We start from the raw sequence: 25,469 nt of genomic DNA, 5'->3' as shown, positions 1-25,469 counted from the left end.
ATTCCTTATAAACTAAACACCATCTTTAGAATTTTTCATCTGTCTTGGATTGGAAAATAATCTACAAATCCCTTAACACTAGAAAGCTAATTTTTGGTCAGGAGCAATCTCACTGTGGCTGTTCCATCCAAGCATTAATGTGGTCTGTCAATGGCTATATTCTTATGAATTTGGTGATTAATGTTTTTGAGTTCGTCGATTGATAGATCAAGCAAGCTTCCAAGGATAGAAATATTTGGAATCTCCTCTACATTTTCTATGTTGATAGCAAAGCCCAAAATTTGGTGCTTTTTAGTTTCTTCTGTTAGGTTCTAATCCTTTTGAATATCTTTGCTACCTTAATTTCTTTTCCATTCTTATAGTGAGTTGCTTTGCAATGCCACCGTTGCATTCCCACTTAATTGATTTGCTGCCTTGCATTTTTTTGCCCTTGTTGCTCCCTGCCATTTTTCACCCTTGTTGCTTCTTGCCATTTTTTGCCTTATAGTAATAATATGTCTAGTATTTGGATCAATGTAAAGACATTGAATATGTTGTTGCCGTCTATTTTTTAATCTTAAAGAAAATATTGGATTTGGTCATTCTTACTTAGTAACAAGCTCCTTGTTGAGGTATATATATGTGTGTGTATGTATATGTATATGTACATAGATGTATGTGTGTGTATATATATATATATATATATATTTATGTGTGTATATGTAGATGTATGTGTGTATATATATATTTATGTGTGTATTTGTAGATGTGTGTGTGTATATATATTTATGTGTGTATATATGTATGTATCTATGTAGATGAACCAATATTTTTAAACAAATATGAGCTTAGGTCAAAGGAGTGACTCTATAGGCCCACTTCAACTATTGGTTAGAGCAAGCTTAGCATTCCTACTATCAGAGAAGCTTCCTTTAAATCACATTTCCCCAAAGCGGATTAACAAATTGATTGTTTAACTTAAAAGGAATATTTGTCTCTAATGTAAGATTTGACATGCCCTACAAGACCAAAGGGAATGCTTGCCTCTAATGTTTAGTTTATTGTTTAATGTTCTACCCATCTCGATTCACAATTTTGAGTCTTTAGAGATTCTTATTAGGGTTTCAACTTCTTCGGAAACAAAATCTTTGAATCGGGAGCTACACATACTAGGAATGATCCCTACTATAGGTAGTCCCTCCCCCTCTCACATAAGGAACTTACTCTTCTTCTAGCCCCCACTCTATAATGGTGGGAGTTTCTAGATTTTGGATTCAAGTTGATTTGAAGGTTGTGAATATAGGTTTGGCAGGCATATTTCGTGGAGATCTATGATACAATCAATTTGCATCATTGGAGTGGTGATCAGGTTAGATGGTATAGAGAATAGATAGCAACAATACCATACTATAGGACTAGACTATGGTAGAGACTGGCATCACTATCTACTATCTGTAGTTAATCACTACACTAATCATTTTATGTTTATAGTTTGGCCAGCAGGTTTATTGCTGCACTCACCCACTATAAAGATAGAGGCCTAGCTTAGCTGGGTAAAGCCCTACTCCATTGTTATAATGATAGTGGGGTCAACTGGTACGACCCATGATCTTAAGACTGCAGGTTTGAATCCTGCACCGATGAAAATCCCCTCAATCCAATCATGGACTGCTGTTCTATAGATAGGGCTATCAAAACAGATTATTATCACTTATATTCTATGTTCCATGGCATTTCTGGGATGACTGGGATGGAGGCTATTTTTTAGGGAATGGCAGGAGACAGATGGCTATTGTTTAGGGGATGGCAGGGGACAGATGGCTATTGTTTAGGGGATGGCAGGGGACGACAATTAAATCAAAGGAAAATTTAAAAAATATAGAAAATTTCAATCATCATAAATAAGGCATTCATCATATTCATTATTATAGAGCCATATTACGTATCATTCGAGCTGAATTGAGATTTTTCATGAGAGTCAACACAAATTAACAAAATTTCATTACTTTGTTAATTTTCATAAATATATTACAAGTGCTTGCCCGGAGGCTACAAGTAGAACTACCAAATTGATGAAGAAAAGTTAGAAATATAAAATTATGAGATTGAATAAGTGATATACAATTCTTTTTTGATAACTCAAGGTCTGACCCCATGACCCAGGCCAGCCGAAGACTTAGCTGGGGCGAGACTAATCCCCCTAGGGGTGATGGCAACTGCCTGAAAGCCATTGGCATTGGGTAAATTCTGCAAGACTCGAACCTTGGACATGCATGGGAAGAACCCAAAGCCTTGGCACGAGCTTCTTGCTCAGGCTATGGAGTTACCCCCAAGTGATATAAAATTCTCAATATTTTGACAATATAACTGTTCTTTTCTGTCCAAATGGTCGACTCCCTGTAACTATTTAGTTATCCATTTGGTTCCCTGAATAAAATGTAACAATGTTGCTGAACACTTTCTATCTCTTAAATTTATCAGTGCCTTCCATTAAAAGGGAAATAGTATCTTCAATGCATAGCTAAATCAGTAGAAGTAAGAACCGTGCTAAAAATCAGAACATTATCATTTTTTATACCACATGTAACTTAGCTGTTCATATTTGTGTCGATCAGTTTGGATCTGGGCTGAATTACACGATAGGTATATAATACAGTTTCTCAATTCAGTTTGAACTAGAATACAATTACAGTTCCCTTGTTTTTCTCTTTTTTGTTTTTTTATGAATTGCCCTTTTTGCAGGCTGGGCTGTAGGGGACCATCCCCTGCTTTTTTTAGGTGTACTGGAAATGTTCCCTATATTTTATTTCAATTCTGTTTTTTTTGTATGGGACAATTCTGGGAATGTTTCCTACTGGTCTCCGTATCCCTGAATCATCCTTGGTGTGGGGATGGGTGGAAATTTCTATGAAACATGTTCCCATGGAACATAGCTTTTATTATAGTGTCTTTAGTGAGGACTCTACTTTAAAATCTTGTTTTCTCATACAGGATTGCCCTCCCAATTCAAAAGTTTTTGTTTTCTTAGAAAAGAGTCCAGAGACTCCTGAAGTCACAAATTGATATGGGCAGATCATGGAATGGTAGGAAGTATTGGTAAGATCACACCTACTCAACTATCCTATCTTGGCCAACCCAACCTATTCTAAGGTACCTTCTTATGGGAACTTTTCCACTCATTTTGTTCCTTGCTATCAGCAGCTTGGTTCTCATGCCTGTACTCATTTTGGTGCATCAAGGTTGCTATAATTTCTTGATACAGAGTATCCTTAATTTTGTCGAGTGTGCTGGAACTCTTGTTAAATGCAAGCATTCCCTTTATGTAAAACAATTGATATGCTCATATTAAGCAGTTTTGTTAATTTGCTTTGAAGAAACATGGTTAAGACTTAAGAGGAAGCTTTTCTAATAATAGGAGATCTAAGCTTCCTTTAGCCAATAGTTGAAATGAACTTTTATAGTTGTCCTTTTGCCTAAGTCCATATTTGCATGCAAGCAGAATTAGCTCGCTGCTCCTGGGGAATAGAAATAGCAATTCAAGTGGTTAATCTTCTTGTTACGGAATTATTATTGCTTCCAAGGGACCTCTTCTTACTGACACTGTTGGATGCCCCTAATATTATAGTGGTATAATGAGGGGATGATTTCTAGAATAAACATAGAAAAGCTAGGAAAGCAGCCCCCAGTGCTGCCATTTCCTCAAAAGATTCCATTTCTTGAGTCTCTTTCATGATGGTTCAAGTTAGCTCTTGGGAGGCTGATCATGGCACACAGAAAGCTCATTTTGAAACTGTTGCATATATCCCAGATTCATCATGCTGGTACACTTTCTACCTTCATAGTTATCTAGCATATCAATGGCATAACAACAACAACATAAGATGAAACAATCACGCTACACAAGTAGAACACATGATTTATTTGGAAACCCCTATGGGATAAAACCATGACAAAATATTGCGTATATAAACTTATTACAAACTTTGTAGGCTCCAACCTACTAGAAGCACCAACCCCTCATTCAATTTCCCTTCACTAATTCTGCTATAACTCTCTTCTTCCAATCTGCTCTTATGCTGATCTTAAATCTCCCATAAAACTGATTACCATCTCGGTACTAATCTTCATATTTTCTTGCTACCAATCTGCATACATTCTTCTTTATAGATGCATATGTACTATTTATATCTGCTTCTTCTCAATTTCTTAATCTGCTGTGTATATATGATATATGCTTTTCATTCCTCACACACAACTCACTCTTTTCACAAAAAAACTTACTCTCTTTTATATCTTAACGTCCTCGTGAAATGGTGCAACTCTTCAAATTAGATACAACCATTTGAACGGTCATGTCCTTTACTAACAAATCTGCATATTATCCATGGAGCCGTTGTTGTGTGTTTTATATTTTTATTCCTCACTTATCTCTTATTCCACGTCACACTTATTTCTCCACGCTCTCTTTTTTTAGCAAAGGATCTTTCTTTCATTCCTCCTAATGTCTTTTCATAAAGGGAGATATTCCTTTGGAAGAGAGATGTCCTTCCAAATAGACAAGACCTGTCTAACCTTTATAATTTCTGCTTTTAATGCTTGACTTAATCTCTGCCAATAAATATCCTTAATGAATTGCTATCCTTCCATAACGAATCACCGCTTTTTTTAACTTTAATTAGTACCTTTTCACAACACATAAGCATTGTTACCTTTTCATAAAGCAATCGTTGCCTCAAAACCTTTTTGTCTTATCTTCTTTTTGTCTTATTTGTTTTTGTCTTATTCATTTTGTCTTACATGCTTTTGTCTTATATGATATATGTCTTTAATTGCTGCCTTCCCTAATGAAATGAACCACTACACTTTGGAAAACATAGTCACTGCTGTTCATTGTTAATGATTTGCCTTGTAAATCATATTCAATTGCTGCTTTTGTAACATATAAATTTCTGCCTTAATATTAATTATGATTGCTGTTGTTCACAGTACTAAAGCAAAACATAATTGTTGATTTATCAGTCATAATCTCTATTTGGCGTCTATGCATTTTCTCTTAGTTTATTCTCAAAAGGATTCCTGCCCTTTATATAATCATTGCTGCACTTTTCATCACTGCTCCTTAATATGATCGCTGCTTTACTCATTATCTCTGCTGCTCATTTAATCTATATCTCACACTCATACTTGGGTGATTATAGTGGCCTTTGGCCTTAATACAATTATTGATTTTCTCCCTGAACCAATGATAATAATCTTCTTGTCTTTGACATTAATATCTTTCCTTTGACATCAATGGCAATCTCTAATTATCATGTCTGTTCACTTTGACATCAATGACAACATTTCCAACAGTAACAGATGCAATGGAACTTGTGTATAATGCATCTCCTCTTCAAACAAATATTTGAAAGATGAATTGCATATTTTTATGCAATTTATGAACCTTGAATATCTTTGATTGCATGCAATTTAGATGAATTATATATTTTTATGCAATTTATGAACCTTGAATATCTTTGATTGCAAGCAACTTAGTTCTTGTCTAGAAGATAACAAGTAGAGAGCAAAGGGCCAAACCATTTTTAAACTATAAACATTTAATAATAGCAAACATATTAGCTGGAGAAAGCAATGGTGCTTATCCATTGTTCTTTGGATTTCATAGAGCATTCAATATGGTGCTGCAAGATCATGTAACCTTTGTTTTTCACTACATTAGCCTGTTTTTGAATTGATGCAACTAATTGTTTTGACTACCTATTTAATTTAGCTTATGAATGTTGGATTTTGCACGTCAAAAATGTAATTTCAGTTGCATTTATGAATATTTTAGGTCTGTTTGGTTGGCATTCTTCTAATCCATGTAAGAGGCTTAAAGAGCTCTATCTAGTGGTTCTGGTATGAAATTTATGTGTTCAATTTGATTATTGAAAATTGAATTGTTTCTTTTTGTGCCAGGTCATGATTCATAAGTTTTTAGAAAAGACGAAGAAAAAACCCAAAAAAAGCAAAGCGGTTAATGGAGAGGAACAAGAAATTGTAACAAAGGAACATGAATTGCTTCGGAAACAAGTAACAAACATGATGAAAATGCAGAAAGCACGACAAGTAACCTGGATGTTAAAAAAGGAGGAGGATTCACAACCTTGGGATTCTACTATGCATGCCAAGGTAAGAATTTCATGTTTAAGGCTGGCATGGTATGCCATTTATATCTTATTTGATTTCTTTATCTGAAGTAACTTCTATTGTGTATTTTCTAGGTGGGTAGTCGTTTGCTTGAGCTCCTGTTAAAAACAGCCTTCATACAGCCTCCTACCGACCAGTCCACAGAAGGGCCACAAGATATTCGACCTGCATTTAAACATACAATGAGGAGTGTTTTAATGGGGTAGTAAGATTTTTATTTATTTATTCATTTATTTTTAAATAAATCTTGAGCTTATTATTCTTTACTTTGTCAAATTGAGGATACATCCTGCATAATTTTTGCTGATCCAAAGCATTTCATTTTTTTAAAATCCAGGAACACGAGGAGGAATGTTGGTGTTATAGAATGTGACCCACTAGTGAGGAGGGGACTGGAAAAAACGGTATACTAAAATCTTCCCCAGTAATAGACAAATATAATTCTGTTTGTATTTGTTTAAGAAACTTTGGAAGGGTTTGATAACTGGCTTAGATTTACATGTATTGCTTTTGCAATTAGTTCTTGAATTATGATAGGTTTCTGTCGTATGAGTCCTTAAGGTATCCATTTAAAGTGCTCGGCAAAAATTTTAGATGGGAAGGATTGGAATATATTACTATATGTTTTTTGGCTTTGCATAATTTTTTTGTCTTTGCATTATAAGAGGGGCTTATATGTGTTTACAGGCAAGGCACGTGGTAATGCCTTACATGCCAATGTTGGTTACACCTCGTCCTTGGAGAGGGTATGATTTTTATTTTTGCACAAGCTTATGTTGATACGGTTTCTATCTAGCATCTCCTTTCCTAATCAAGTATTTTTTAGCAATTGTTCTTCTTCTGTTTGAAATCTATAATGTTTGAGTCTGTTGGATGCCTTTTTCAAGCAGAGCTAGGTGTTTTTTCAGCAGTATAGTTATAATATAAAATTAAAATCATAAACTTGGAACATCTTAGGTGTTGATAAAGGGATTGGTGTCAATTTTAGAAAACAAGTTAACTAGGAAAATAATTGTCGTTTCATAAAAAAATTGTGCATTGAAGAGATTAATTGGAGGTAAAAATAAGTTATCCAATTAGTTTGACATAGAGAAACTTAGGCATTTTCACAATATTGTTACTTCGTTAAGCAGATATGGTTAGCTTTAAATCTTGGGATGTTTGTGTAGATTGTCCATTTTTTTTGCAAATATTTAAGTATTGCTGCTTATGTTTCAAGACAGGATTGTGTTTCTAATTTGAATTTTCGTGCTTTTGACTGGGTAGCTGAGAACTCATATTAATTTTGAATTTTGTATGCAAACCTTTTTTGTCAGGGAGCATGGTATTGAAGTATTTCACTTTAAACTGTTACAGGTATGATATGGGAGGCTATATATTTTTGCCTTCGTCTGTTATGCGTGTGCATGGGGCAAAGCAACAAAGAGAAGCAATCAAGAATGTTCCAACTAAGCAGATAAAAGAAGTGTACAAGGTATGGTTTGTTCATTATCATTACAAGACTCAAAATCACATCATTACAAGACTCAAAATCACACTTCACATTGAATGTCAGATAAAGCAATTTTGACTCACTGGTTTGTAAGAGAAGTGTTTTCAACCTATGTCATTAGTTTCCTTTTTTTACATTAAAATAGCATCTGCATGCAGGTAGGTGAGGACAATATTGTCTTATGGAGCTTAATTGAGTATTATTCTTGTTATAAGGTGTCTAAGTCATTCTGCATTAATTATTTGCAGACTAAGGATTTTCTACTTCTATTTGCTTTGCAGGCATTAAATGTACTTGGGTTAACAAAATGGAGAGTGAATATGAGAGTTCTTCATGTCATAGATACAATTTGGGCAGAAGGAGGTCGTCTTGCAGACTTGGTTGACCGTGAGGATGTATGTTGATCTTCATATTAGACATTTTTTAATCAACTAGCGATCAGAAGCTGGAGATTATACTATATATATATTATAGAATATACAAATTTTAGGTTTTGTGATTCAATTTAATTTCTTTTTTCGCCAAATGTTGCAATTGAGATGTCAAATTTGCGTCAATAATTTTCGTATATGCAGATGCCCTTACCTGAGAAGCCAGATACAGAAGAGGAAACTGAAATCAAACGTTGGAAATGGAATTTAAAAAGGGCAAAGAAGACAAATGTGGAAAGGCACTCTCGGCGCTGTGATATAGAATTGAAACTTTCTGTAAGAGAGTTCTTGACTCTTCTAGGTTTAGAATTTTTTTTAGGTATAAATACAAAAATTGTTGTGCAGATTCTAGCGTGCTGATGCAAATTATTATTCTTTTATGATACGATAGGTGGCAAGAAACATGAAGAACGAAGAAGGCTTTTACTATCCACATAATTTAGATTTTCGAGGTCGAGCTTATCCAATGCATCCACATTTAAATCATTTAGGTTCAGATATGTGTCGGGGAATTTTAGAATTTGCTGAGGGTCGACCATTAGGCAATAGAGGGATTTACTGGCTAAAGGTACATTTAGCGAACTTATTCGGGGGTGGTGTAAACAAATTATCTTATGATGGACGACAAGCATTTATTGAAGACAACATCGACAATATTATTGACTCAGCAGAGAAGCCACTTGAAGGTAAACGTTGGTGGTTGGGAGCTGAAGATCCCTTCCAGTGCCTTTCAGCTTGCATGTATCTTTCAGATGCACTGAAGAGCTCTTGTCCAGAGAGTCTTGTTTGTCATATGCCTGTTCATCAGGTGAATATTTGAATACAATTCTGAGTTGTAAAGGCTTGTATTTGATTTCCACACTTTAACAATATTTCCCATTTCTCCAATTTGTATTTTGTTCCATCACAAACATATTAGAGTGTTCACAATTCTTACTCTCAACACTATTTTATATGTTCTCATATTTTAATTGACATTGACTGATTGGCTTCTTTTCAGGATGGTTCATGCAATGGTTTACAACACTATGCGGCCTTGGGAAGAGACAAGGTGATAGTGGACCCTCTATATACAACTGAGTTTTCTTTTATCTTCCTGCACCCAGTCATACCGATGCTTGAATATTTACATGTTTAACAAGCTTGTTCAAGGATGCATCTAATATTTAGGGTTTAAACAACCAAAAAAACAATTGTCATAGTCAACAAAGAGGACAGGTTACACAATATGAGTCATATCAACCAAAAGAGTAGAGTGCATGCATAGCTCATAACCAACAGGACAAACAATAGAGCAACGTGGCTTAACTACAAACAACACCTGGAATCAGCAAAGATAATATCAGTCCTAGAAGCAGCAAATCTATCATATCCCAAGTTGTATATTATTCATGGTAACAATGATCAGCCAAAAAAAAATTTTAAACATCATCAAATTTGTGAATTATGAACAGTCTTTAACTATCGCAACACCATCAGAGAACTAAGTATTAAGTCATTTCTCATTAGCATACACAGGGACTAGAACATTAATAGGCTGGGCAGGAGCTGTAATGTCCCCATTTTGAAATAGGATTTAATAATAAATAATAATAATAAATTAAAACATAAAATAATAAAAATATAATATAATATATTTAAAATGTAATTAAGTTAATGAATGGTCAAAAGGCATGGAATGAAGAGTTTTGACTATCTTAAACATGAGTTATAAGAGGGAGAAGAGATCATTTATAATGGGGAAGGAGGAGGAAAGAAATGAATGAAGCATGTGAATCAAGGAAGGATTAATGGAAGACGAAAGAAATGAGAAGTAGATAAGGAAGCGACTCTTTCAAATGGCGGAAATTCTCAAGGGATGCACTCTTTCATAGGGTGCTAATTGTGAAAGGTTGTGTCTTTTCTAAAGGGCAAGAATTATGAAGGGTTGCACTATTTCAAAGGGTGGAAATTGTGAAAGGTTGTGTCTCTTGTCAAAGGGCAGGCGTGATGAAGAGATGTGACCTCTCCCTCTCATGGGAAGATATAAAGAGAAGAAGGTTCATTTAGGGGGAAGAAATGGAAGGGATATCAATTTGGAGAATAATATATTATTCTCAAAAGCAGCAATGAAAAGTGGTGACTCAATTGTTATCAAAGGTGGTGCCTCAATTCCTATGAAAGGTGGTGATTCTTCCACCAATAAAGTATAAAGGAGAGATCATTCCATGTGTTCAAGGATCACTGACTCAATCATCGCTCATCACTCATCACTCATGGATCCACAAAAGCAATCATCAATTGTCAAATCAAGCAAACAATCAATCAGCAACTCATACTATCAAATCAGCATTCAGTCAATCATCATTCACCAATATATGAAACCAGGAATCATTACATGATCACTCTTCAATAAACCATCACTTAATCATGACCCACCAATACTTAGAGTCATACAATCAAAGTAATTCATTCGATCAAAGAGATCAGATTTGATATTGATAATAAATTAGGCATACAGCTGATTGATCATATACTGTGATGTTGGTATTAGTTTCTTGTGATATACATAGCATAATGAATCTTGTTTACGACTACATGGTAAGCAGAAGACCCTTGCCAAAATACCCCTAAAATGGTGTACAAACTGCAATGCATGACACAGGATTAGGAACAGCCAAATGACAATAAAAAACTGTGATATGAAGGTGGTGCAGGCTGGAAACAACTGAAATGAAGTTGGTGCTGGGTTAAATATTGTACAGCCACCTTAATTTCTGCAGAGCAGCAGCTGATACGTCTGCTGTATGCTGTTTCAGATATGGCACATCAATATATGAGCTTGAAGCCCTTGAAACCTTGGCCAATAATGCTGATTTGATGATATAGAACAGTTTTCTTACAATTATAAATTGAACCAGATTGTACAAGGCTTTTGTCCTCAAATCCACAATTGAACAAAACTCACAAACCTAGAGATTTTGTTCTTGAATGTCACTTGAAGTCTCCATTCACACAAAGACAAAAAATATACCTTCCTTTGAGTGCTTGCTTCTCTTTTATAATTGCAATCTTTTGGGCCCTTAACTTAATTCACTTTTCCTCAAGTGTTTCAAAAATCACTTTTAAATAAAGTATTATATAGGCTTTATAATGTGTGATTTAGATGGCCATGCTAAAATAACATTTAAATTACTCCTTTGAAAGAAGATTGGGCTTAAATTATATTGTTAATTAAAAAATTATTTCCCTTTTTTTTTTTTTTCTGTTTAGCCTTTTTATTCTCAGAAGGGGACATGACAAATTTGAGGCAATCTCCACCAAATCCGTTCATTCCTTTCCCAATTTTAAAGGTTTATTAAAGTTTAAATTTTTTACTTGTTAGAATAAGTTAATAATATAAAATACTATATTGTATTTAGGTTTTCATCGGCTTATATTTTATTGAAGTCAAATTTTATTTATTTTAAAATATTTTTATTATAAAAGTATTATTATTATTATTTTTGATCAGTAAGTAGGTCATTTTATTAATAATAATATTCAGTTGCATTGTCTTCAGCAGTATTGAAACCAAAAGATGAAACATCCGATACACCATTCCTAGACACTATTACAAAATATACTACTAGAGTACCTCCCAGTCCAAGATAAAAAAAGGGCAAACCATAACACTTCTTTACAAAAAACAGAGAGGTGCTACACTAACAGATCGCGATGGCCTTGCCTTTATCTTTCGAAGGCGTTTCTTGACCAGCTGGAGAGATCGTGACATCTGCATCTTCCCTGTGATTCGTCGGTTCACCAATCCGCAACATCCACAACTTTCTCTTCTTTGACGATTCCTTCGGTTTGCCTCTTTTGCGTTTCGAAGAAGTAGGAGTCCTTGAAACCAACTGCATCCCATATGGCCCCCATTTTGATAACTCCTCTCGAATTCTCTATGCTTCCAAATTCTTCAGGGACCATTCATGCCAGTTTGAGTAGTGGATCTCCTCACTTCCTTTTTACAATTGGCACTCCATATAAAGTAAGGCCGTAGCAGAGGGGTGAACTCACTTACCTGCAACCAGACACCACTCGGACAGACAAAGCCTTTGCCCTTCCTTGACATCCCCAAAATGCTTTCCAAACCCCCACACCATTCGTCATAGACACAACTGCTAAATATCCACTGCGCTGACTCTTTTGTTTCCAACTCAAGACACCATGTAAGAAACATGGAAGCGATGTCGACATTGGTTCTGTATTGAAAATCTGCCTTCAAATGTTCATCACCAAGGACAATTTTCACTTGGGTTAAGAAGTTCCTCTCTGCAACTTAAAACACATTTGAAAGGCGTTCATTTGATATAGGACTCCAAAATGCCACCATTGGCCTTGTTGCTCGAAGCGAGAAATTTGCCTCCATAAGCCGTTGCAAAAAAAATTCTTCAGAGCTGTAGTTCTTCGACTTCCAACCTTGTAGAAAGACCTGGACTCCAACCCTCAAATAAATCTAAGCTCTTGATCTCCCAACACCCATATTTGCTCAAACTTTCTCATCATGCCAAGTAAAATGTATTCAAAATCTCCCCTTGATACGGTTTCCATTAATGCCCCAGCCTTTTTAGGGGATTTACTAAGAGAAATTCTCCACCACTGACAAGAGCATTCTCTGGAAAGGTATAACATTTCGGTTGTCTACCGCCACCACATTGAACCAAAGCATTTGCAGAGGGGATCGTATAAACGTATCAACCTTGCCAAGATATGAATATTTTAGAACTCAATCACTAGCTAGCTAAGACTAAAATCGGCTTACAAGCATTAATTACCACTCAAGCAACACTGCATTAATGACTATTCAACATGTTGGACAATTTCGATAGCCACCTCACCACTTGGCTGATGCTAATGGCTAGGAGAATTTCAAAAGCCTTTATCATAAATAAGTGTATCAATGAATAATGTTTAACTTTATTTCACCCTCTTGAAGCTCAAAGGCATGATTTGCGCACTCTTCAGCCTCTTGGTTGCCAGCTCTCAAACCTTGAATCTCTAAAAAGTGACTAGGAGGTTATTAATACATTGAATATTCCAATCGAGTTTCCAATTATTCACCTTTCCCCTAAGGTTAGCATGCACTATGATTTGGGAGTCTCCCTCAAGATGGAGCCTGTCTACCTCCAACCACTTTGCCATTTGCACTACCAAGAGTGTGGCTTTAATTTCAGCCTCATTGTTGGACCCCACACCAAGCCTTTGGCTAGCTCTAGCAGTAACTCTGTCATGACAATCTCTTGCTATACATCCAACACCCGAGGGACCAAGGTTACCTCTAGTCGCACCATCGAAATTGATCTTTATCTATCCCTGTTATGGAGGTGTCCATCTAACTTGGCTTGTTATCTGTTGAGAAGGATTAACCCTAGGAAGCCCATTAATGGGCCTGCATTTAATAGGGGCTAGAGAGCTGGAATCTTGCTATCTAACCAATTGTAGGGATATTTGCTGATATTAATTTTCATTGCAGCCAAACTGACTAGCTCTGAGATGGATCGTTTAATCATGTTCCATACACGATCTACACTTTCTTCTTTACCTTGAAAAATACGTCAGTTTCTCTCCTTCTCAAATCAGAACTGATGGGGCAACTTTCTAGATACTTGAGTATACCGATTTACTTGCTCCTATCCCCCAACTCTGGAACCATTCCTTCAACTCAGCAGGCAAGGGTGTACACCATTCCAGCCTCCCTAAAAGTTTTATCCAAGATTCTCGAGCCATAGGACAATGTAGCAGAAGGTGGTTCGTAGATTCCATCTCTGTCTTACACATTACACATCTAAATGGCCCCAAAAATCCCAATTTGTTTAGCCGTTCTCCTGTGAGTATTCTATCTCTAAGAGCTAACCAAGCGAAGGATCCAGCTTTTGGGAGGCAATTAGCATGCCAACATAAATGAACCAGCCAATTCTTATCCGTCCATTCTGTATCCAATAACTTGTACCCAATTTTGACCGAATTGTTATCACTTTTAGCTCCGCACCATATCAGTTTGTCATCGTCCTTTGTAAGATTTATGTCTCTACCTTCAGCCTCTCTCTGAATTGGTTTTCTAAGTCTCTATCCAGGTCTAACTCCCTTGGATCTTTCCATCGCCATTTAACGATACCTTGCTGACCCTCCTTAATTGCATAATCTGCCACTTTTGATCCCCATAGTCTTACTGCAGTCTCTCTGATTTCCTGCCATGAATCATCTGAATTAAGATTTGCGAGGCCTTCCCATGGATTGGAGCAGAAGTTAGCCTTCCTACCATTACCAAGCTTCTAGGATAAATGACCCACAATAACTTTCCTGCAATCCAAAAGGAAGTTCCAAATGGTTGAACCTCTACATGGGTTTTTGATTGTTAAAATTCTACCCCCCTCCTGATTATCCAAGTACTTATTCGATAGAATTCTGATGCACTTCTGATTTGGTTTAGAGTACATGCTCCAAACCAGTTTAGCACCCATGGCTTCATTAACCAATTTCCAGCTTCTAATGCTCTCGCCCCGCGACTCTTTTGGCTTGCAGATCTTATCCCAGGCCAATAGAGGAATCTTATTCTTCTCTTGATTGCCATTCCAAATTTTTTTTCTCATGCTCCTATCTATGATCCTTAAGACCTTTGTTGGCATCTTCAAGCACGACATGGAAAATAAAGCGATCACTGAAATGACCGATTTCAGCATAATGATTCCGCTCACTGATGTTAACCACCTACATTTCCAGCTGTCCAAGCGCCCCAAGCAGCTCTCCCTTAAGTTGTTCCAAAGATTAGAAACATTCATGCCTGCAAACAAAGGGATGCCTAGGAATTTTCTTGGCAACTAGCCCATTCTTATTCCTAGTATTCTTGCAATTTCTCTGTACATCTAAATTTGTATTAAAGCAATAGAATTCTGATTTATGCCAATTGACTACCTGGCCTGAAATATAGCAATATTTATCCAAAGTTGATCTAGTCACCCTCGCTTCCCTTGTGGACAGGAGCACCTAACCCAAAGGTACACTAGGAGGTTAAAGATCATGCCATGAGTCATTTCACTCATATTTGAGTTCATATGGTCATTTTAATGTATTTTGAGTCATTATGAGGTCATATGTAAGGCTAAAAGAGCCAATTGTAATGAGTTGTCCGAGTTGTCCTAATAAGGTCTTGATTGGGTTTATGAGGTCAAATTTGTATAAACGAGTCATGAAAGGGTAAAAAGGTTGTAAAAGGTCATTTGAAGTCCATTTTGATGTATTTGGAAGGTTCATGTGAAGTCTTACAAGTTTGGAGTTCATATTCATCAAAGTTGTCATTTGTGGCATTAAATGTTGTCAAGAAAAAAACTCATGTTTTGCAAAGTTGTAAAAGGGTGGTTGATTAGTCTAAAGGTGGTTGAGTCATTTGTAACTGCCAAATATCTTATAAAAGGCTGAAATGGTCGAATTTGAGGTGGTGGCAAAGTTGGAGGAGGTGTTGCAAAGTTAATTCCTAAAAAAAACCTCTAACTGTCACATTATTCTGCAGGATAGATGACAGTTCAGAGTTGTAGGTCCATTGTTTGGATGCAAATCTCCATGTAAGGATAATAGAAGGAGTGGAAAGGGAAGTATGTGACCTGTACTTCATTTTCAATGTATTTTTGTTGGAGTTTCAATGAAGGAAGATAAGGTTTTTGTTCAAATGTCTTTGATTCTCTCTGTAGCAGCACGTTGTTTCCCTATTTCAGTGCATGTTTCTATAGATAAATGGATTAAATGAACACCAAAATTGATTGGAATATGTAGCTCAATGAATCTACTTTGTTTTGAACCATATTTGATCCTTATCTGTGAACCATGAAGGGAGAATGGATGAGTTTTCATAAAACTGTCATAAAATCCTCCAAATTGGGATTTGTGGAGAGTTTCACTAATATCTTTTGATTGCACCATCATAAATAGTTGTAAATTTGGTATTTGCTAGAGTTTTGAATGCTCTTTCAAATTAATTCAGTTTCAATGTGATTGGTTGAGTATTTTTTGAGATATTTGATGCCCTAGGCGGACTGGGCATGCACATTTCTTGTTTTTTCTGTAACAGTCAAAACGGTCTTGGTGTAGAGGGCATAACTCTTAATTCCACCGTTGGATTGTTCTAAATTTTGGATATGTTTTAGTAAGCCTAGTTATCTACCTCTCCACTGGAGTGATTGCAAACATATTGTCTGGAAGGAAAGATATGAATAACAGAATCAGAACTATCAAAACAGGGACAGTCAAGTTTGTCATTTTCGTTACTAGTCCAAATCATTTGCAAGTTGGGGATAAGGTGTTTGGGGATGATAAATGGGATGTAATAGGCCATTGTTGATCAGGAATACTGCTTGAATGCAGATTTAATTGCTCATACATTGAAATGTTGATTGGTTGGTTGTTGGGATAATATGTTAAGGATGTTGATAATGCCTCTAACTTATTGAAGAAGAATTGTGTTGATACATTGGGCTTCATGGATGGTTTTGGAGTCCTAGAATGGGTTATGGTAGATGCTCTGCATCACTCTCCCATTAGGAGTGTGTCATCAACAAACTGAGAGTGCTTCACTACTTCCAACCCCCGCATAATCTTAACTCCTTTCCAGCTTCCATTATCCCCACATTTCCCTATCATCATACCTAATGCTTTTGCCATGATTATAAAAAGGAATGGGGAAAGAGGATCTCCCTGTCTAATACCTCTGTAGGTAGAGAAAAAACCTTGTGGACTGCCATTCACCAACACAGATATCCTAGGGGTTGAGATGCAACTCTGAATCCACTCAAGCCAATATGAATGGTACCCAAATTGTTTCATAAATTTGAGTAGAAAACTTCTATTCACATGATTGTAGGCCTTCTTTATATCCAGTTTAATGAGCATTCTATTTGTTTTTGCCATCCTAATTGAGTGGATCGCCTCATGGGCCACTATGATTCCTTCTACAATAGACCTGTGAGGAGTGAATCCACTTTGTTCTTTAGAAATAATCTCAGGGAGGATAACCTTTAGTTTGATTGCCATAACTTTTGCTATGATTTTGTAAGTGGTATTGCAAAGTGATATTGGGTGCATATCATCAAAAGATTGCACTGCTTCCTTCTTGGGGATGAGAGTGATAAAGGTATTATTAAGCTCTTTTGACACATACCTCTTCTGTCTCGATTCTTCTACCATATCCCACAGGTCTAATTTGGTTATATCCCAAAACTTTTGAAAGAAGGGGGAAAGCCATTTGGACCTGGCGCCTTGTCTCCTTCTATAGAAAAATAAAGCTTATTTTACCTCTTCTAATGTGTTCTTTTCCATAAGCCTAGCATTATGTTCTTCTGTGAGCAATTGGGGTATTTAATCCAAAACTCCCCTTCTCTTTCCATGGAGTCATCATTCTCCGTTGATAGCAAGTTCTTGAAGAAGGAAATTGCCTCACTATTAATGTCTTTGATGTCAGTTGGAAGTATTCCTTGCTTGTTCTTAATCTTACCAATCCTATTGGTACTTCCTCTTGCCTTAACCGACATGTAGAAAATTTTTGTGTGCGGTCCCCTTCCCCGAGCCAACATTCCCTCTATTTTTGTCGCCAGAAGACTTCTTCTCTTGCCAAACTTTCCGCCAGTGTTGATGTAGCGACTTCTCCCTTTGAAAATCAACATCTGTCATCCCTCGGAGAATAACTTTTTCATTAACCTCTGCCAAATGCTTCTCTATCTAGAGCTTTTCTACAAAAATGTTGCCAAAATGGATACGGTTCCACTCTTTTAGTTTAGCTTTGACATATTGTAGTTTCCTAGCTACCGCCACTGCTTTGGTTACAACTCCATTTGGGGTCTTTGCCGACCATTGCTCAATAAGGTATTTCAAATTTTCTCTTGAAGCCACATTTTCTCAAACTTGAAAGGACATTCGAGGGGGACAGAGTCACACTAGATATTTAGGGAAATTAGGAAATGATCGGATCTAGAGTAGGGAAGGATAGAAGCCTCCCATACGATTTGTACATTATTCCAGTTTTTGGGAGATGCTACCATTTCCTTGTTGTCTATTTGTCCATGTGTAACGACCATTTCTAAAGCTTGGGTCTATCAATTCGTTATTTGCTATAAAGTGCTGGAAATCTAGTTGCATTCTGTTTACACCCTCAATACCTCCAAATTTTTCTGACAGATTCTTGATAGCATTAAAGTCACCCCCTAGTATCACTAAATCATTCTCCAATGAACGAAGGAAGGAAAAGATTTATAATCATACCTCCTCTTTCGCTCTGTAAGATACAAGGCCGTAGACATTTATGAGTATGAATTCTCTCTTGTCGACCAGGACATTCATTTTGACCACCAACCAAGATCTGTTCAGCACCATTGGTTCCCCCTTTAATGAGTTGATTATTCCACAAAATTCCCAAGCCCCTCGAGGTCCCATCTGCTTCCACAAAAGCTCCCTGCCATGAAAGCCATCCCAACTAAAATTTCTTGATGTCATCTTTCTCTAGTTTTGTTTCTTGCAACATTATAATCTTTGGTTGTGCCTGATCAACACCCCTTTTGATCAGGCGCCTCTTGTTAGGGGCATTGCAGCCCTTGACATTCCATGAAAGAATTTTCATTGCTCACTAGGAAGGGGGGTTCCCTTCGTGGGCCTTAACTTCCTTTGACCTTTAGCATTTCCAATCATTATTAGGAGCTCTCTTCTAGACTTCTTACCCTTGCTCTTTTTTCTCTCTAAGATTGAGTTTTCTCATTCTAGTGTCAGATTGGTCAATAGTTCTTATCTCCGAAACATCCTCTTCATCTTCCATGTCAAAGGGATCTTCAAACTCCATCTTTGTGCCTTCATCTCCACCAAAACTGAGACGTTTGGGGGAGACAACACATGTCAAGGTGTTGCCATTTTCAGCTAAGGATGAAATACAACCTCTCTCGACAACTCCCATCTCACCCTTAGCTTAGGCTCTATCACGCTTCAAAGGAGACTTCCAATGATACACTCTATTTGGTGAGAGAATGGACTTATGCCCGCCCTCTCTGTTTGCTCTTGATGGACTTGTCAATGGAGTCTTCCCAATTTCTAAACCATCAATAAATAAGCCCATGTTGTTGGTATTCTCGAATCTATGCAACTCCGCTTCTGCCGTTTGATCTTCCATCCTAATAGATGAGTGGGGGTCAGATTCTCCCTTGTTAGTTTCCTTGGTTTCTTCTAAGTTATCTACCATGGCTATCCCTTTGCCTTCCCTATCTGACTCCTTGGCGTGATGAATGCCTCCTTGGAAAGATTCACTTGGAGTGTGACCCACCTTTGGGTTTCGATTTTGCGGACCACATGGGGTAACCACTCTGATTGGAACTCCTTCAATGTTCATAGGCTAATCTTCTGCCCCCTTCTCTGTGGTTGTATCTCTTATTTTGCACTTCCCTTTAGCATTTTTCAGACATTCCTTGGACTTATGGCCGTCCCTTTTGCAAATTTGACAGTTGTCAATAATTGCTTCTACCTGTTAAGATATAGCCCTCGTGAATCTAACTGATGGTAAATCGGTTATTATCTGTTGAGTGATATATTAACAGAGCATACAGTTTGGAAATTAAACATAAACAAACTAATTGTTATGAACGGTTGCCTTCGTAGGGACATGTCCATACGTGGCAACTGCCACGTATGGACATGTCCCTACGTAGGCAACCTTTCCTCTTGTATTTAAACCAGATTCAATGATGGAGACGATCAATAACTCACGACAATCAGTCTTCCAGAATTGCTGTCATAACTGCCACGTATGGACATGTCCCTACGTAGGCAACCTTTCCTCTTGTATTTAAACCAGATTCAATGATGGAGACGATCAATAACTCACGACAATCAGTCTTCCAGAATTGCTGTCATAATTCTTCGATCCATATTTCACAACATGGTATCAGAGCCAGCATATTAAGAGAATAAATTAGACAGCCATATTACTCATAAGCATTTATCGCAAGTAAATAACAAATCAACGCAGAGGCTATATACGCAGAGGATATATCCGACTAAGAAAATATTCAAAATGTCAAGTAATATGAGAGTGGAAGATAGACTCGAAGGAGCCTCCAACTTCGTTTCCTGGAAGATACGAATCATTGCCATTCTTGAAGAACTAGAATTAGAGTCTTACATAGAAGAAAATCTAGACATGCCAAATGATGAACCAGAGAAATCTACCTGGAAAAGGCGTAATAATAAAGCAAAGCAAATAATTATTGACTTAGTCAAAGATCATATTCTTCCATCTATAGCCAGACTGCCTAAAGCATATGAAGTATTTAAAACCATTAAAAATACATATGAAGTTAACAATGCGAGCAGAATGTTAACCTTGAAACAACAACTTTTAAACATAAAGATGAATAAAGATGATACAATATCTACATACTTTTCAAGGATATCTGAAGTAAAAGACCAATTGCAAACTATTGGAAATGAGGTAGATGATCAAGAAATCTCTCTCATAGCCCTAAGAGGATTACCAATTTCATGGGAATCCTACATTCAATGTATTAGCAGAACACCCCCCTTACCCAAATTTGAACAACTTAAGAATGAGTGCATTCAAGAGGAATCTCGACTAATCTCAAGAGGATTAGGGACAAATAAAGAAGGAGAAATCCAAGCACTTAATACAAATACCTTCAACAAAAATAAAAAGTTCTCCAAACGGAAGAGAGGAAATAAAAACCATCAGAAAAGAGATATGCCTAAAATTCAGTGTTACAAATGCGACAAATATGGGCACACTCACAGGAATTGTCCAGAAAGGAAGAAAACACAAGCTACTCTAGCCGAAGTCAAAGGAGAAAACTCACTTTTCTTCTTAGCCCTATCAAGCGAAATAAATACAAATAAAAACACTTGGATCGTAGACAGTGGAGCATCAAGGCATATAACTGGATTCAGAAATCAGTTTGAAGCACTTAACGGGCACTCAAGTGAAGAGGTTACTATTGGAGATAACTCCACATATCCTGTGAAAGATATTGGGACCTGTACTATCAAACTAAGAAATGGAGTATCTCTACAATTAAAGGATGTTCTGTTTGTACCTGGAATAAAAAGAAATCTAGTCTCAATCTCAGGCCTAGCTGATCAAGGATATCGGGTTACCTTCAATGAAGATAGAGTTCTACTCTGGCCTAAAAATACAAATATAAAAAATGCCGTAACAGTAGGTTCAAGAGATGGTAGCCTATACAAACTATGCAGTGATCAAAAGGAAGCACTAAATCTTGAAGTTTCAAATAATAATGAATTATGACACAAAAGATTAGGACACCTAAGATATAGTGCTCTATCCAACATAAAGAAGATTACTTTAGGACTGCCCCAACTAAAATCTGAACACACGGGCATTTGCAAAGGATGTGCCTTGGGAAAGAATGTGAAAGTTTCTTTTCCCTCAAGTGAGCACAAATCAAAAGTTATTTTAGAATTAATTCACTCAGACCTATGCGGTCCCATGTCAACACCATCCCTAACTGGATCCTTATACTACATAATCCTTGTTGACGACTACTCTCGAAAAACATGGATATATTTTCTAAAGTGCAAAGACTCAAATGAAGTACTATCTAAGTTCAAAGAATTCAAGGCACTGGTAGAAAACCAGTCAGGGAAGAAAATTAAGGTGTTAAGATCCGACAATGGGGGAGAATATACATTTGACAACTTCAAAGACTTTTGTAATTCTGTTGGGATTAAGAGGGAGTATACTGTACCATATAATCCACAACAGAATGGAGTAGCAGAAAGAAAGAACGGAACCATAATTGAAGCAGCAAAAGCCATGATGCATGACCAAAACTTACACACTTCATTTTGGGCAGAAGCTTCAAATACAACAGTTTACATTCAAAACAGATGTCCGCACTCAGTTCTAGAAAACATAACTCCTGAAGAAGCTTTTACAGGGAACAAACCAGACTTAAGTCATTTAAGGATATTTGGCTGTCCCGTATATATACATGTTCCTAAAGAAAAGAGGACAAAACTAGAACCATCCGGAAAAAGAGGTATCTTCATTGGCTATAGTGAAAATACTAGAGGATATCGCATTTACATTCCAGGGAAAAAATCTGTTGAGATAAGTAGAGATGTAAAGTATGAAGAAAACACTACACTCAAAGAACCTGAGGATGATAACATTTCTAAAGAAGAAGAAGATCACATAACTGAGATTGAGAGGGAGAATATCATAGAAAATTCCAAACCTTCAGACACTGAGAGGGAGGACATCATAAGAGCTTCTGAACCTCTTGTTGATGAAAATATTGAAACACTCAATAACAAGAAAAGACCTCTATGGGCAAGGAAAATGATTGAAGAGAATAATGTAGAACCAAATGAAATTTCCAAAGAAAATAAGAGAACAAGAACTCTAAAATGTTATGTTGCACTTCTAACCGAACTCACAAATTCTGAACCAACAAATGTCAGAGAAGCCTTATCAAAACAGGCTTGGAAAGATGCTATGGTTGAAGAATATCAATCTATACTAAAGAATGATGTTTGGGATATAGTGCCTAGACCAAAAGACAAATCAGTTGTTTCATCCAAGTGGTTATTCAAGATCAAATATGCATTTGATGGCAGCATTGAAAAACATAAAGCTCGCTTTGTGGCCAGGGGATTCTCTCAAAAAGCAGGAATTGATTATGAAGAGACATTTGCCCCAGTTGCTCGGTATACGTCAGTAAGAACAATCATTGCAATTGCAGCATCCAAAGGATGGAAAATTCACCAAATGGACGTAAAGACTGCCTTCCTAAATGGTTCAATTGAAGAAGAAGTATATATAGAACAACCAGAAGGATTCACCATACGTGATAAAAATTGCTATGTTTGTAAACTAAAGAAAGCTCTCTATGGGTTAAAACAAGCACCTAGGGCCTGGTATGCAAGGATAGACAACTATCTCTCCAAACTAGGGTACTCCAAGAACCTAGCAGATCCCAACATCTACTTCAAGGCTTCAAATGGCAATATTATTATATTGGTCCTTTACGTGGATGATCTTTTGATAACAGGAGAGGATAATCTCATTGAGAAATGTAAGCAAGATCTGGCAGCAGAATTCGATATGAAGGATCTAGGGCTTCTACATTATTTTCTGGGATTAGAAGTATGGCAGAAGAAAAACTACATCTTCCTAAATCAAGGAAAGTACACCACAGATATTCTAAGTAGATTTGGGATGATGGAGTGTAAGCCATTAGCTACACCAATGGAAACTAATTTGCACAAGCTGAAAATTGAGGCAGAAGATTCAGAACCTACAGATCCCACACTCTACAGACAAATTGTCGGTTCACTCATGTATTTGGTAAATACTCGTCCTGATATCTGCTATGCTACAAATGTATTAAGCCACTTCATGTGTGAACCTAAGAAGATACATCTAATGGCTGCTAAACACATTCTAAGATATTTACGAGGCACAATCGGACTTGGCTTAAAAGTATGAAAATGTTGAGATTCAACTTGAAGGATATTCTGATTCTGATTGGGCTGGAAGTACCACTGACCGGAAAAGTACTACAAGGTGTTGCTTCAGTCTTGGTTCTGCTATGATATCTTGGCTCAACAGAAAACAATCAACAGTTGCACAAAGCTCCACTGAAGCAGAATATATGGCAGCCTCCATGGGAGCTTGTGAAGCGGTATGGCTAAGAAAGTTATTATTTGGATTATTTGGAAAAACTTTGAATTCAACAGTGATAATCAGAGCTGTATCAAGCTCTCAGTAAATCCAGTTTTTCACAATCGATCCAAACATATTGAGATCCCTTATCACTACATAAGAGATATGGTAGATCGAAACGTCATAAAACTAGTGTACATCAGTACTGAAGAACAAAATGCTGATATCTTCACCAAGCCACTTGCAAGATTGAAGATAGAATACTTCAGAAGTAAACTTGGTATGACTAGATTATAATTGAGATTATTAGGATGAAATTCCTACCATGTGTAATTTGTTCATGAATAAATAAATAAAATGTATATTGCAATATTCTAACTGTGTTCAAGAAGATGATGATCTTCTTATGTTTAAGGTTACTATTTCAAGGTGATGATCTTGACAATAGTTGACCAAGTGTCAAGATTGACTACATTAAGTTGTTGTCCCGGACTGTGCCGGATATCTTGATCCTAAAGTATGTGATCATCTCATGATTGACTTCTTAAGTGATTGTCCCGGACTGAGCTGGATATCATGATATTGAGTTTATTGTCATGACAAGACTATATTAAATGTTGTCCTGAATTGTGTCGAAGTCATGACAGAATATGCTCCCAAGAAAATTTCTTAGATCCACTCCTGCTAAGAGGGAGTGTTAAGATATAGCCCTCGTGAATCTAATTGATGGTAAATCGGTTATTATCTGGAGAGTGATATATTAACAGAGCATACAGTTTGGAGACGATCAATAACTCACGACAATCAATCTTCCGGAATCGCTGTCATTATTCTTCGATCCATATTTCACAACACTACCTCTATTTTTTGAACCCAAATATCTTTGTTTGTGATCGGTTTTATCTCTTGTGGAAGCGACATAATGGGTCTCCACATAATACAGATTTTGGTGTATACACTGGAATCCGTAGCTTCCACTACCTCATTCGTTTTAAGTTATCTCCCCAACTTATTGCCAATGTTGGAGGGTTTCTTCTTCCCAATAATCTTGAAGGATATTTTATAGTTTGATCCAAATGGGTACCTCTTCGATGGAAGCTCTAATGGGGTCAAAATATGGCTCCCATTTTTTTATATACACTCCCATTCCTCCCATCATGTATGGACCCTCTTGGATAATGCTCTCCTTACATTTGTCATCTCTATAGAGCACTAGGAAGAAGCTGTTGTGAGAGATTTGACTACGCAACCATGTCCCCATACATCTTCACACCATATTTGAACTTTTGGAAGTGCCGACCACTCTCCCGCCCACTTGATGAAAAGCCCTCTTTCTTTAAGAGTCTGCATTGCATCTCTCCATTCTCCGTCTTCAATATGGAGGGAAACTCTTCTTTCCACTGTCGTCTGAATACCATCGTGCTTACCCTTCGATTTGGCTTTATCTTCTTTCAGCGTCCAGAATTTCTTTGCTATTCTTTTGAAGCCCCCATCTCTACCTGTTACCATCTTAGCGTACCCCCATTTCCTTGGCAGAGACCATTCTTTGTTTCTATTTTCCGGTCGCATATTCCTTCTCTTAGGTTGCCCTGGGCGATGATACTGATCCTCCCAAACCCGTTGAGGTGGTCTCCATGGAAGTGATTGTCCCTTCTGAAGGCCCTTGCCTCTACCTTGAAATTTCGACCGTTGG

The 25,469-nt window shown here is 36.9% G+C and overlaps 1 protein-coding gene across 1 annotated transcript in view; it reads left to right on the top strand.

Moving 5' to 3' along the window:
• Positions 1-25,469, top strand: part of LOC131077556 (DNA-directed RNA polymerase 1B, mitochondrial) — a 67,986-nt gene that overhangs the window by 11,676 nt on the left and 30,841 nt on the right. Inside the window, exons 2-10 of the mRNA XM_058015075.2 lie at positions 5,938-6,150; positions 6,243-6,370; positions 6,506-6,572; positions 6,856-6,914; positions 7,525-7,642; positions 7,942-8,055; positions 8,236-8,367; positions 8,483-8,899; positions 9,092-9,142. Of these exons, the coding sequence (XP_057871058.1) occupies positions 5,938-6,150; positions 6,243-6,370; positions 6,506-6,572; positions 6,856-6,914; positions 7,525-7,642; positions 7,942-8,055; positions 8,236-8,367; positions 8,483-8,899; positions 9,092-9,142 (1,299 nt within the window). The remainder of the gene's footprint in view (positions 1-5,937; positions 6,151-6,242; positions 6,371-6,505; positions 6,573-6,855; positions 6,915-7,524; positions 7,643-7,941; positions 8,056-8,235; positions 8,368-8,482; positions 8,900-9,091; positions 9,143-25,469) is intronic.

Source organism: Cryptomeria japonica, chromosome 6 (genome assembly GCF_030272615.1).
Source record: "Cryptomeria japonica chromosome 6, Sugi_1.0, whole genome shotgun sequence".
In the NCBI taxonomy this organism is placed as follows: Eukaryota; Viridiplantae; Streptophyta; class Pinopsida; order Cupressales; family Cupressaceae; genus Cryptomeria; species Cryptomeria japonica.
Note: the sequence above shows the minus strand (reverse complement) of the source record. Positions and strands in the feature narration are given on the sequence as shown.